The following is a 12669-nucleotide window of genomic DNA, read 5'->3' on the forward strand; positions in this document are numbered from 1 at the left end:
CGGGTCCGGGCCTACAAAAGATCCCATTGTCTCCACTGGAACTCAGGGCACAGTTCAAAGATAGAGTGACTTTGGCAGTCGCTGCTGGTTTCAGGAGCTCCAGCTGCCATCCCTTGCCGTCCTGTGGGCTGACACAACTGCTTGTGAGGCTGGGCCACCAACCAAACCAGGGAACGAACCCAAGTATAAAAAAAACATCCCGTGAAAGCTCTTGTATCATTGAGCCACCGGCTAAGTCTGGAGGCAAGGGTAAGGCTCCGGAGGTTTCTTAGCAGTTGGAGCCTTGGACTGGATTTGAGCCAGCAAATCGAGGTTTCTCTTTCTAAGGTTAATGAAAATAACTACAGCCAACGAGAGGAGCTTCTTACTAAAATAAAAGAGACATTCCCTTTCCACTCCCATTTACTTTGACTTTAAGCTCAAATAAAGGAACATAATCACCTCAGAGAAACCTTGCCTGTCGGAGGCTTTTCTGTGTGCGCCGATCTTGCCTCCTATTTACTGTGTAAAAGCCTCTGCCATAGAGTTAATTCTACATCTATGAATTAGAAGTAAAGCTGAGAAACAGTTAGGAGATAGGCTTGGTCTTGAATCCTAAGCATTGATGGGGAAAAGGGTTCAAAAAAGGCTCCCTGGGCTAGAATAGAGAGAGGAGGATTGCGTCTATGCAGGCTGTGGGGGGAAAAGGGGCTAGGCTGAGGGAGGTGAAGCCAATAATCATTAAATGGCTTGGAGGAAATCCAAGCAGGAAAGGAAAGGGTTCGAATCACAGAAAAACAGTGAAACGCACCAGTGTGAGGGGAGACAGCATATAATGTTCGAAAGCTAAAAATAAAACCAGTCAGCCCGGACAGCAGGGAAGACATCTTTAAGAGTGAGAGCAACCAGGCAGGGTGTTTCCAGCAGAAACAGGTAAGATGTGAGAGGGAACGGCATGTAGAGAGATGTGTTCTGTGATGCCGGGGTTCAGGCTTGAGGTGCGATTAAGATATGAAGAATTCATTACAGATCTGCCATACTTCTCTGATTCCAATTAAACAGTGAAAATAAATATAAAGGTGTGTTCCTCCTGCCTGCTCCTGCAAAATCTCGTGGTGACAACACGGGTTAGATGTGGGTTGTCTACTGCCTACGTACATTTTCGCATGGGAAGCCCGTCCTCTCCACTATCCATGTGGATCTTGCTCGAGTCAGCTGCAGGAACGAGGAGGCTACTTCATCCGGCAGAGAGTCAAGGACAACGCTTTGTAACATAGAGCTGGCCTCGGGCAGGTACTGCTGTTGAGTCGCATTGTTTACATTTTCAAAAAGGTTTTTTTTGCAACCTTGAAGGTTGGAAATAAATATACTTCTTTTCATAAAAAGCGCTGGGTTTTTTTTGTTTTACCCAGTAAAAGCTGAGAGTCTGATATTATCACATGACTCCAGGAGCCTGATGTTAGAGCCAGTCTACAATGCCCAGGCCTTTAATCTGGCCCAGATGTTATCTCCTGCTGTAGTCACAAGAAAAGCTATGGAAATGTATGTTCAATAGATATGAAAGTTAAATGTTTCTGTAAGTTTCTAATAATCCTGAAAATAATGCAGACTTCTGAACGTAAGGATCTCAAATTTTGCTGTAAGTTGTTCTGTCTCATACTCTTCTTCTACTAACCAGCTGCCATCCTCTACGAGAGGGAGAATGGGATGTAGACATTCAGACTTAAATGTTCCGTGTAGAAATCCTGGAGTGGGTTTTCTAAGCCAGAGGAAATGCAAGAAAGCTGCATTTTGTATTGTTTATTAGGAATAAACAAAGTAGGTAAGGAGGGAAGCTTTTTTTAAGCGAGCCGGTATTACAAAACCGTAACTTTTTAGCTTCCTGAGAGGGAAAAGGGTGTGTTTATACGGATGCAAGAGGGGAAAAGAGTGAGTTATGTTTAAACACAGCACAGCAGCCACTCAATTTATTTGGAACTACTGCTCCAAGCAGCTTACTACATGTAGTTTAGCATGGGGGACAAAAACCCAAACCACCCCCAGAAGCGCTGGGAAATAAATCACGCACCATTACATCAGCCAAGCAGCAAGTCCTACCGATAAGGAACGCCTGCTAGCTCTGCTCTGCGAAAGATCAACATCACGCCGCTCTTCAATCCCCACACTGGGGGTATTAATTGTAACTTAATTTTACCATATTGCTTCTTCCCCCCCCCCCCCCCCCCCCCGAGCGATACTCTAATGTTACAGCCCGTTCCCCCCCCCCCTCAGGTTTGTTTCTAATTCAATCGGCGGGGCAGCGCAGGCCGATAAATATTTAAACGCCAGCGTGACCCCTCGGCTGGCCCGAGCGCCGGGCCCTGGGGAAGGGCCGCCACGGCCCGCCCCGGCGCCTTCGCCTCAGAGGCGCCAGCCTGCCTCTCCCGGCGAGCGGGCGGGAAACGCCTGAGGCAGGAGGAAGGAGCCGGTGGCCCTGAGGAGCCCGCCCGAGCCGCGGCCACCCTCACCGGGCAGCGGAGCGGCCGCCGCCTTTGTGCTGCCGCCGCCGCCGCCGCTCTGTGGCAGAAAGTAGTCCCGTCCCTGCCGGTCCGGTGTTGCTTCGCGGTGCGCATCGCAGGCGGCGGAGGGGGTGAAGAGCGACAAGTAGTCCCGCTGGAATGCGACAGCCGCCCCCTCGCCGCGTCCCCTCACCCTGGCCGCCGGCGGGCACCTCGGGGGCCGCCGCCACCCCGTCCGCCCTCTCCCCTGCCAACGGCCCGGCCCGGCCCGGTCCCGCCGGGTTGCGGACCCCGCCGGGCTTTTGTCAGCCGCGGGGCGGCCGGGCGTATGTGTGAGGCTGTCCCTGTGTGAGAAGCTGAGCGCGCACTGCCCCCGCCCCTCCGCCCGCTCCCTCCCTGACGGGAGAGGTGCCGGGGACGGGGGGGGGCGGGCGCTGCTCCGGGAGCCAGGAGCCGTCCGGGCGCGGCGCGGGGAGGCGGAGGCGAGGCCGAGGAGGAGGAGGAGGAGGAGGAGGAGGAGGAGGACTGTATCCCTGCGCCTGTGCGCGCCCGGCGGAGGCGGAGGCCGGGCGAGCGAGCGGAGGGGTGGATGGGGGAACGGCCGCGGCGGTTGCGGTGAGGCGGCGGCGGCGGCGGCCGGCATGGAGGGCAGCGCTCGCTCCCGCGGCGGCGCGGCGGGGCAAGTGGCCTGCTAGGGACCGGCGAGGGGGGAATCTCCACGGCCGTCCTTCCCCGCCTCTCCCCCCCCCCCCCCCCCCCAAGCCTTCCCCGCCACCTTCCCCGCCCGCCTGGAAGCATGAACTGGCAGCGGAGGTGCTGCTCCTCGCCGCCGCCTCCCCGCCGGTGAGAGCGAGGAGGGAAGGAAGATGGGGGCCGTCCTGCGCAGCCTACTTGCCTGCAGTTTTTGTTCCCTGATGAGAGGTGAGCGGGGCGGGGGCGGGGGGGGGGGGGGGGGGGAAAAAAAAAAAAAAAAAAAAAGTTGCAGGGGTTGGTGGCGAGGGGCCATGTTTGGGCGTGCGGGAGGGGAGAGGCCTGGCTGCCGGCGGGGCGCGGGGCCCGGCGCGGGGGCAGCGCTCTCGCCCAGCCGCCGCCACGGCCTCCCCGGCTCCCCACCAACTTCCCCGGCCCGGGCCGCGCTCGGGAGCAGCCCGCCCTGCTAGCCGGCCACCGGCCGCTTCTCTCGTTTCCCCATTGTTGTTTTCAAGTTTGTTTCTTAAAAGAAAAACCTCAAGCGCAAGCCCCCCAAACCCGGCACACGCCTCCCCCCGTCTCTCTGCGCACCCCCTAAGCTGGCCGTGGGCGGCAGGCAGCGCTGGGACAGCAGCTCGGCCACGCCAGTGTCAGGCTGATACCGCTGTTACTATAGCCAGGTTTCTCTCGTCCCCCCCCCCCCCCCGAGAGTGGAGTTTTATCCTGCCGTGTGTGTGTGTGTGGGGAACCTCTCGTATTCAGCGTGCGGGGGTGGCGGTGGTGGTGGTGGAAAGTGCCCGGGAACCGGTGTTTTCACTGAAACCCTCCTCGCAGCGAAGCGAGCGTGCGGAGTTGGCGAGAAGAGGAATGAATGCTCCTCTCAGCTGTGCTGGCTCTGCGCTGGACTTGGGAGAAGTTTGTGTTTCACTGGTGAACTGCCACGGATGTTCATACAGCTTTAAATCAGCAGTCGAGAGCCTTACAAGGGGATGTCACTTAAAGTAGCCGAGAATTTTTATTCCACTTCCCCTCCCCAACAAAATTTCTTGTCTTATAGGGCACAATTGGTAAGAAAACCGAGGATTTTTTTTTTTTTTAATGCTGTAAACTTAACTACAGTAACTATTTCTCTGTGTTCGGTCTTCTGGGAAGAAATCACCTGTGGTGTTTGCATCCATCATTTTGCTGTTTACTTGTATTTTTTCATAGTAGATGGGGGAAGAGGTTAATTGCTAACAGTTAATCAACCACACTTTGATTTAGAAAATTCATCAGCTCTAGTGTGCTTTGATGAAAGCTAGAGTAAAAGTGCTTTAGATTGAAGTAACTGCTCAGTCTTCAGCTGCTTGGTACTCTGGAAAACAAAAATTTTCCTCTCCTCCGTACCCTTTTTCTTTTTTTTTTCCCCTTATGCATCTGTTTGCCATATTGTATCCTGTTTGGAAAGATACAAGTACACTTATTTAAATGGGCTGTGTAACGTTTCGTACTCCTATTGTGGTGGTTAAACCCCAATTTTCGAAAGTTAAGTTGGGTCTGGAGTATAGAGAGAAACTGTTTCCTGATTAGTTCATTTTATTAAGTAACGATCGTACCTGTTCTTAATAAACCATTCGTTTGGCTCTAACTTGCTGTTCAACCTTGTTCAAATGACAGCACAGAAATCTCTGTTGCATGTCATGTCACATAATATTGTCACTGTAATTTCTTCAAATTTATCTCGAAATAGTGACACGTGCTTTTGCAAGTTTTCTGTATACTTGATGATGCTTAATAAGACGCTTTGAAGAAACACTTAGTTTATAAACCATCTGGACTGTCATTTGTTTTCTCGTCTCTCATCTTTGTCAATTTCCAAGGACATTCGTATCCGAACAGCGTTTTTGTTTCTTCCGTGTTCATGGTTTCCTGCTGTTTGATCACCTCCTTGGAGTTGTAAGCTTCTGTTTGTGACAGGATAGTAATTTTCTAATTGTTACTTTAGGATAGAGATACAGCAGGAACAGCTGAACTCTGAAGAAACAAAAATCAAATTTTAATGCATGCATCCTCCCTAATAAACAGCATCTACGCAAGTAGAATTGGTTTGAATAAGGTGTTGAGTTCAGAAGAGGTGTCAGCAGTTCCTTAATGAGGCAGAGGCAGTGCCAGCATGACTATGAATAAGTTTATACATGAAAGTAGAGGTGAAGTTATGAAGTTCACTATTTGGTTTGTGAATTCAGTGCTGTGAAGCATGCCAAGCCAACAGTGCTGGAGACTGAAATTCAGAAAATATAATAGTGTATATTTGTGGATTGCAGCATCCTCTCTGCTTACAGAACTAGCGTCCCTGTTCTCATTGACTTAAAGCAAATGGACAGAGGTTTACAACAACTGAACTGTGACCGTTAGTGTGAGGAAACTACGGTAGACTTGTTTTACTGATCTGGAAAGGAATAAAATCGGTAACCTGGTAGTGCAGTGCCCTGTAAACTAATAAGGACTTGAAGAAGAGCCAGGCTGTTACTAGCCAGAAATGGATGCACAGGGCAAGGCACCTTTCTTTCAAAGCTGTCGGAGGACTGCTGTGGTGACAACTTGCTGTGGAGGTTCTGTAGTTTAGGGTTGGCTTTTTTTTTTTTTTTTTTTTTTCTTCCATATTCTGGCTGATGGAAAGAGTTGCTTTCCCAAAACCTCTTGACCCTCATCACAGTCTGGTCTCTGTTCTCCTCTCTTGGCCCCTGGTTTGATTTCAGGGATTGGGCTTCCTCCTCTGTGACCATCAAAAGCGCTTCTTGAAGCCGCTCCCTGAGGGTACGTATGGTGCCATGAGTGCTTCATGGCAGCTTTGCTGTATTCTTCATGACAGCTGTGAAACCAATCAGGATCTTGTTAGATAATTGACAGTTGCAAAGAGGCAATACCAATGGCATCACATCTGGCAGGGAGCTACAGAGAAGTGTGAAATGGAGGTTTCAACTTTTTAATAAGTGATAGAGTTCTTCCTCTGCAAGTATTCATAGCTTACTTTTCTTCCAGAAGTAACTCTCCAATCAGCATGCAATTGCTGTTTTGGTTTGGTTTCAAACCCTGATCATGCAGACAGTGCATAAAGCTCTTGTTTGAATAGGAATCTTATAAATGATGTTTGTTCAGACATACGGAATGTTGCAGTCCTCTGTGCTTAAGGTTAGTGAAGAAATGAAAATGCCTGTTTGGTAATGGGCATTTTAAAACTACTGTTTCCCTTTTAGGTGTTCAGAAGAGGGTTTGTTTTAATCTATTGTTATTGTTTTAATATTGTTACTGTTTTAATTGGTTGTAATCTGTTGTTACTTGCTTTTGATAAACAGATCTCCTTTGCTTTTTTGTATCTTTGTACACAGACTTGTTTGCATGTAGTTTAGGAGAGCTTAATGTTCAAGACTTGCTAAGCTGTGACTGGAGGTGTTTGCACCTATTTTTCTGGTAGGAGTCAGAGAAGGGGACAAGGAATAGGCTTTTTTCTTCTGGGGCACTCAGGTTGGAGATAAAGTGTGGCATTTACAGCTGGAGCTATGTTTTTGCCTTCAGGCAAAGGGTCTCTTCACCGGAAACTGTAGAATACTTAAGTTTTGACAATGAAACGTGGAAATATCTTTTTTTTTTTTTTTTTTTTTTTTTTTTTTTTGTAATCATCATGGTCTATTTCTTCACCCAAGCTTGAATCAACTGTATTCGAGTCATGTTTTTTCATTGTATGATTCCTCAGAAATTGGTGTGCCTTTGTCTGCCGTGATTTCCAATGTATTTTCCTCTTTCATCTCTCCATAGAACAGTCTAAAATTAGCATGATCTAAGGTGTTACAAAATCCACCATTACTTTAATAGTTTTTGCAATTGCATCTCTGTGATATAGTTCACTTATCAGATTGCTTTACCTTTTCTTTAAAACTGAAAAATTAGGACTTAGAAAGTTTGATGGAATTTTTTGCTGTGTCTTGGAGGTAAGGTGAAGTAGCATTTTTGTCAAGGTGCACTGAAGATATGGGGATGTTCTGGGTATATGTGTGAAGCTGTGTATATCTGGTCAGAGGTGTATGCAGATGATGGGCTTCTTGCATCCTTCAGTGGGAGTTTATATAAAGATACTCAGGTGAAAAGCTTTGTTTGTGTTTCTTACCAATACCGGTTAGAAGGGCATTAACCATACTCATGTTTCCTTTTTCCCTAGTGAATTGATCATATCTGCGTTCCCTGAGTTCTAGGTAATGGATTTGGCTAGAAGCTGTAGAATGGGTAGAGGGGCTTTTTTTGCAGGAAGATAGATCTGGAGCATAGGAACCTTATAAACTCTGTCTTTGGGAGCTGGAGAAATCTGATTCCTTTGGACATCTGTAATCCACCTTTATGATGATGTCGCATCTCAAAAATGCCAGCTTCAAAAATATCTGCTGCAGTGCACGTAATATGGGATTTACTTTTTAGTTCAAATCAAGTAGAGCAAAGATAATTTTCTTTTTTTTTTCCTTCTGAGGGAGTGGGGTAGGGGAAGAAAACAGCAAGAAACAGGTCTCAGTTTCTGATCTGCCACCATTCATCTACTCTGGCAGCCAGTCTGCAGACTTAAACACTATATTCTTTGTCCCCAGCATATTTAACCTTATTAATTTCCTATGAAATGCTAAATACTTAGGTTGCTTTGCTGGTGGCTTCTTCAAAAGAGTCCACTTCCTTGTACTGTAGGGAGGAGTATGCATTGTTGTTGAGTGGCACCAGAAATGCAGTTGTTACTAAAGCCTTGTTACATGCTCCTGCTTCTGGCTGAGCCGGTGGCTCTGCCGTGCCTGGGAGGGTGCTCAGCTTCTCTCCCAGTTCTCCTGCTGGGGAACCCTCACGCTTCAGCCCACTCATCTGAGAGAGATTTGGTTAGTAAACTATACGTGGCTGGTGAAATTCTTTGCTACCACCTACTTCTTTGATGGCACGTGGGACCGTTCCTACTTTGAAGGCAGCTGTTGCCAGTGAAGCAGAATTTACGTTAGTAAGGAATTTCCCACAGATGGACTTTTACTGGTAAGTGATATCAGTTGCTTAGAAAGACATGGGGGGATGCAACTGCCCTGCAGACTTCAGGGATGGTCTGTTCATGTTCATATAAAGCAGTTGGCATCACTCGCTTAAAAGTTGAGCCCTTGAACCTTAACGCTACAGCTCACCAAGGGTGACTCGATGTGTGGACGTGAGGTTTAGGATGAGCACGCAGTGAGTACTTCCACTTCTTCTGTGCCGAGTGCTTTATAGTGATAGCTCTTCTAGAGGGTAATTGCTGTTTAGTGAAAGAAACACATTCTCTAATAATAACCTTTATTTTTTCAACTTATACCTCACTTGTGTAGTTTCAGAGTATATACCACTTGCAGAGTTACAGAATACACAGTGCTCTAAACAAAGAAGCTGCGTCATTATTTTGTGGTTGGAAGGGGAAAGCGTATCTCTAATGGATTGCACATAGATGCTGGGTTTTAGCATCCTAAATATTAAGTAACTTTTTGCTATTTATGTATTTGTCAGGTAGACTGACATAGAGAGCCTTCATTAAGCTCTCTAGATATTCTTGTAGTTTATAAATATTTATGGCAAGAGATTCACAATGTGAACAGGCTTGATATTTGCTCCACATGGACAGAGCTTGGTCTGAACACAGTGATGGTGTTTGCAGGTAGAAATGAGCTTGTTGTCATTTCTCCTTTTCGATACGTTCTCCTGTGAAATGGTTATGAAAATAGGGTGGGTTTTTTGTCTCCTTGTGATTATCTTGCTACCGACCTTTCTATTTCAATGTAATTGGCACAGTCCCCCACCAATTTTGAAATGGAGTCAAACCTACGAGTCTATGAATAGAATGGGAATACTGTAATACCTTTTTCCATTTGATTTATAATACACTTTTAAGAACATACCATTCAAAGTGTAAGTTAAAAGAAGCAATGGTTTAGTTAGTAATACTCCGTTTCCTTTGCAAAATGTTCTAAACTGTTTGGAGAAAGAAGCGTGTCAGTTTAAGAGATGGAATGCTTTTCGAGCTTCATTATTTATACGGAGAGAACAATAAGGAAATGTTTTTAATATAAGCAGACATGGAAAATGGCAACATTCGTAAAGATTTTTTTAGTATCTTGTTACAGGATCACATTACCTAAATAGAATTACTCCCTCGTGATATAATCAATGTGGCAGAAATGGGATTATAGTTTTAATTCTGTTCATGAGGGCCATGTGTGAGCTCTTGATGTCAGATTTGAAAAGTAATCATATTTGAGACAGAAAATCTTAATCAACTAGCTATATAATTTTTCTTAATAAAAAATCGTTTGTTTTCCTTCTCTGTGATACAGAAATGTAATTTTCTCCTTTATATTTTTCCTCTTACTCTTCCCCCCTGCCCTGATCTGTTCCCAGAGGAAAAACAGTTCATATGGTTTTTGTTGTCATTGTTGTTTTTTGTTTTGTTTGGTTTGGGGGTTTTTGTTGTTGTTTTGTTTTAAACTGTTCATGCCTTCAGAACTCCTCAATAATAAGCATTCTCCTCTGTCCCTTGCCAGAGAGTTCAGGCTTCTAGAAGGTAGCTGATGTGTTTGGTTGAATTCTCGAAGTTAAGGGTATGTGGAAGGTAACAGAAATGTAAGGTATTGTAGAATTTCAGACTTCTTTTCCTTTGTTGTATTGTCAAAGCAGTGAATAAAATTCTTGCTTGTACTCATAGTATTAGTGTTAATTAAAATGTTAACACTTTGGAAATCCAAGAATCCTTTTGTGCACACATGGATTAATAGAGTAGGAATATTATGTATAATAGAAGAGTAGGAATTTGTAAACCTTGTAGTGACTCTTATTATGTCCATTTGGAAAATGCACTGGTGTTTTATTAGCTAGAAACTTAACTGAGGCTCAACAGTTAGCCTTTACTCTAAGTAATGGTAAAATTTGTAAGTAAAGTAATTCCAAGTTGGGTGGGTTTGTGTTTATGGGGTTTTTTGTTTGTTTTTCTTTTGGATTACCAGAAACGAGTCCTATTCAATATGAGAAAGATGAGATCGTTCACCTTTTTCAATGGATTCTGCATATGTGTGTGTGTGTTTTCTTTTTGTTTCTGGTTTGTTTTTTTTTTTTTTTCCCCAAGTGTCACTACATGTAATGTAAGCCTGTTGAAGATTTGACATTAATAGAGCTGGGATGTTAGTGTTTTTGAGAGTTAAAAAAAAATAATAAAATAAATCACATAGGTCCAACTGTGTTTCCAAAAAAAAAAAAAGCAATATGCAATAATTTTCAAAATTCTTGAAGTATGTGCATATCTTTCCTTACCCTTTAAAAACAGTCCCTAACTGTTCATTTGAACCGGAATTGTTAATTAATATATAAATCTGTAGTAAACCTAATAGTCTTAAGAATTTGACTGTTTAAAGTGTAATTTTGGTTTGAGAACTTTTTTGTCCTTTAGCTGATGGAAGGTTGTTTTGAACTTGCACTGTGAGTATTTTCTTTCAATTTTCTTATAAAACTATTTTCTAGTTCAGTGTGAAAAACTTCAAGTTTTTGCAAAATTGTTGATACTGTCTTGAAGAAAGTATTTTACCTGCATGAGAAACAAAATCTGTGAAATTGTTTTACTAGTTGGAGGTATGGCTTATTTTATTCTCAATATTCGTTATGATGGATGAACTGACAAAGATGCTATTCACCAAGCTTGGTCTGGAAAGTATGCCACAAAGAAGTCATTGGATAGCTGATACGTTCTTTATTGAAGAATTGCAGAGAAGTGGGCATGAAAATGTGATAAACCTTCAAGGCAGTACTTCTGCTCCCCCCATTCCCTCTGCCCTAAATTGGACCCACTATTATGTCCCAGCTGAGGGCTGTCACTAACTTTTGTGGTGTACTTGTCGGTGCTGGCAACTTCTTCTGTTTTATTCTGTCCTCCAGTTGGGGTTTTTTTGTGCTAAATTCATGCTTTACAGCAACTTCCTGATAGTGCTTCAAAAATCTGAACAAACAAAAAACCCCAACCACAAAATAGAATAAATAAATTAAAAAGATGCTTTGATTTTTACCTGAGGAGACAAACTGACAGACTTAAATATTTGTTAAGTACTAGGCATGCCAGCTCAGATAAATTGCTGAAAGTCATCTAAGGGTAGCTCAGTGCCTATGAACTTCTTGTCAGTGTGGAAAAAGGTTTTGTTAGTTTGAAGGTAAACCAGTGTGCTGCTGCTCAGGGTGTGGATTTTTTTGGTCCACGTGGAACTATTAGCAATCTAGCTGAAACCCCTTGGCTCGGGCTATTCCCACATGGTGTCTGCCAGTATAACTAGAGTCCTCCAGCTATGGAGACAAGTGAGCTGGCAGGAGTGATTGAGGGCAAACACTCCCAGGCCATTCTTGACTGGATGTGCATCCCCAAATATGTGTGCTGTCCAGGCTGGAACATGTAATGAACTGCCATTGCTCCAGAGTAGCAACAAAATTTGGAGCATTCCTGTCTCGGCTTGCCAGGGTGTATAAGGTATATCTTGCAGCCTTTAGCCTTCCTAGGCTTTCGGGAATGGGCTACGTGTGTCACAGCATCACGATGTTGTGTTTCGGCGCTCTAATTCAGTGGAGGGACTTAAGTAATGCAGTCTTTCAACAGCTTCATGGGGGATATGATAGAGGCTTTCGGTTTGTTTTCTTACTGGTAGAAGTGCTGTAGGAAACGATGATGCCAAAAGGTGTGAAGGGTAGTGTTTTGCTTCACTGTGGTCAGGTCGTCTTATCTGTCATCATACGGCTTCAAGTTCGGATTGCAAAATATCATCCCTATTCAGATGTGGGACTCTAACTGGTACAGTATAGCCAAACAAGTTTTCTTTTTCTGCATGAGTGAAGGTGCATGCTTGGGAGAACTGTCGGAAACGTACCTTGTGGACAGGAGATGCTTTGCAGCAGTCTGCAAGCATACTGACTTTTTCATTAAAACAGATTGTGTCGATTTAAACATGGGTGTTTCCAGTAGAACTAGGGAAGTGTTGCCAGTGTGCATGGGACAGGTATGGCTTCATCTGGAGTGCTGTGTGTTATTCTGATAACTATTTGAGAAACTGGGAGAATGTTGAAGGAAGGTTATGAGGACACCTGAGGAAATGGGAAGCGTAATGTTGAGGTCCTGCAGGCGTTAGTATGGATCATGGTACTGCTTGGTCACGCAACCCTAGGAACCTTCCTGCTTTGCAGAGCCTGCTGCTGGCCCTGGAGAGTGTGGCAACAGTACAGTACATCACTTTTAGTTTCTTGCCACTTTGTGGCTCCCTCTTGTAAGCAGCAAGGTAATGGAAGAAGGTGGTAGTATTATATGGCAATGCAGCTGCAAGCAGATGCCTGACCAGGGAGCATAGCTCTTTGCTCATCCTAGGTTGTTGTCAGCAAGATAGATTCAGCACGTAAAGTTACGAAGATGTCAGCTGCTGAAGTAGTGTGTTTTATCCCCATGAGAGTGCGTGGA

The 12669-nt window shown here is 44.9% G+C and overlaps 1 protein-coding gene across 1 annotated transcript in view; it reads left to right on the forward strand.

The window, feature by feature from the left end:
• Nucleotides 1-3051: 3051 nt before the first annotated feature.
• Nucleotides 3052-12669, forward strand: part of LRP6 (LDL receptor related protein 6) — a 131107-nt gene continuing 121489 nt past the window's right edge. Inside the window, exon 1 of the mRNA XM_030040981.2 lies at nucleotides 3052-3398. Coding sequence (XP_029896841.1) covers nucleotides 3344-3398 — 55 coding nt within the window. The 5' untranslated portion in view covers nucleotides 3052-3343. The remainder of the gene's footprint in view (nucleotides 3399-12669) is intronic.

Source organism: Aquila chrysaetos, chromosome 17 (assembly GCF_900496995.4).
Source record: "Aquila chrysaetos chrysaetos chromosome 17, bAquChr1.4, whole genome shotgun sequence".
Taxonomy (NCBI): Eukaryota; Metazoa; Chordata; class Aves; order Accipitriformes; family Accipitridae; genus Aquila; species Aquila chrysaetos.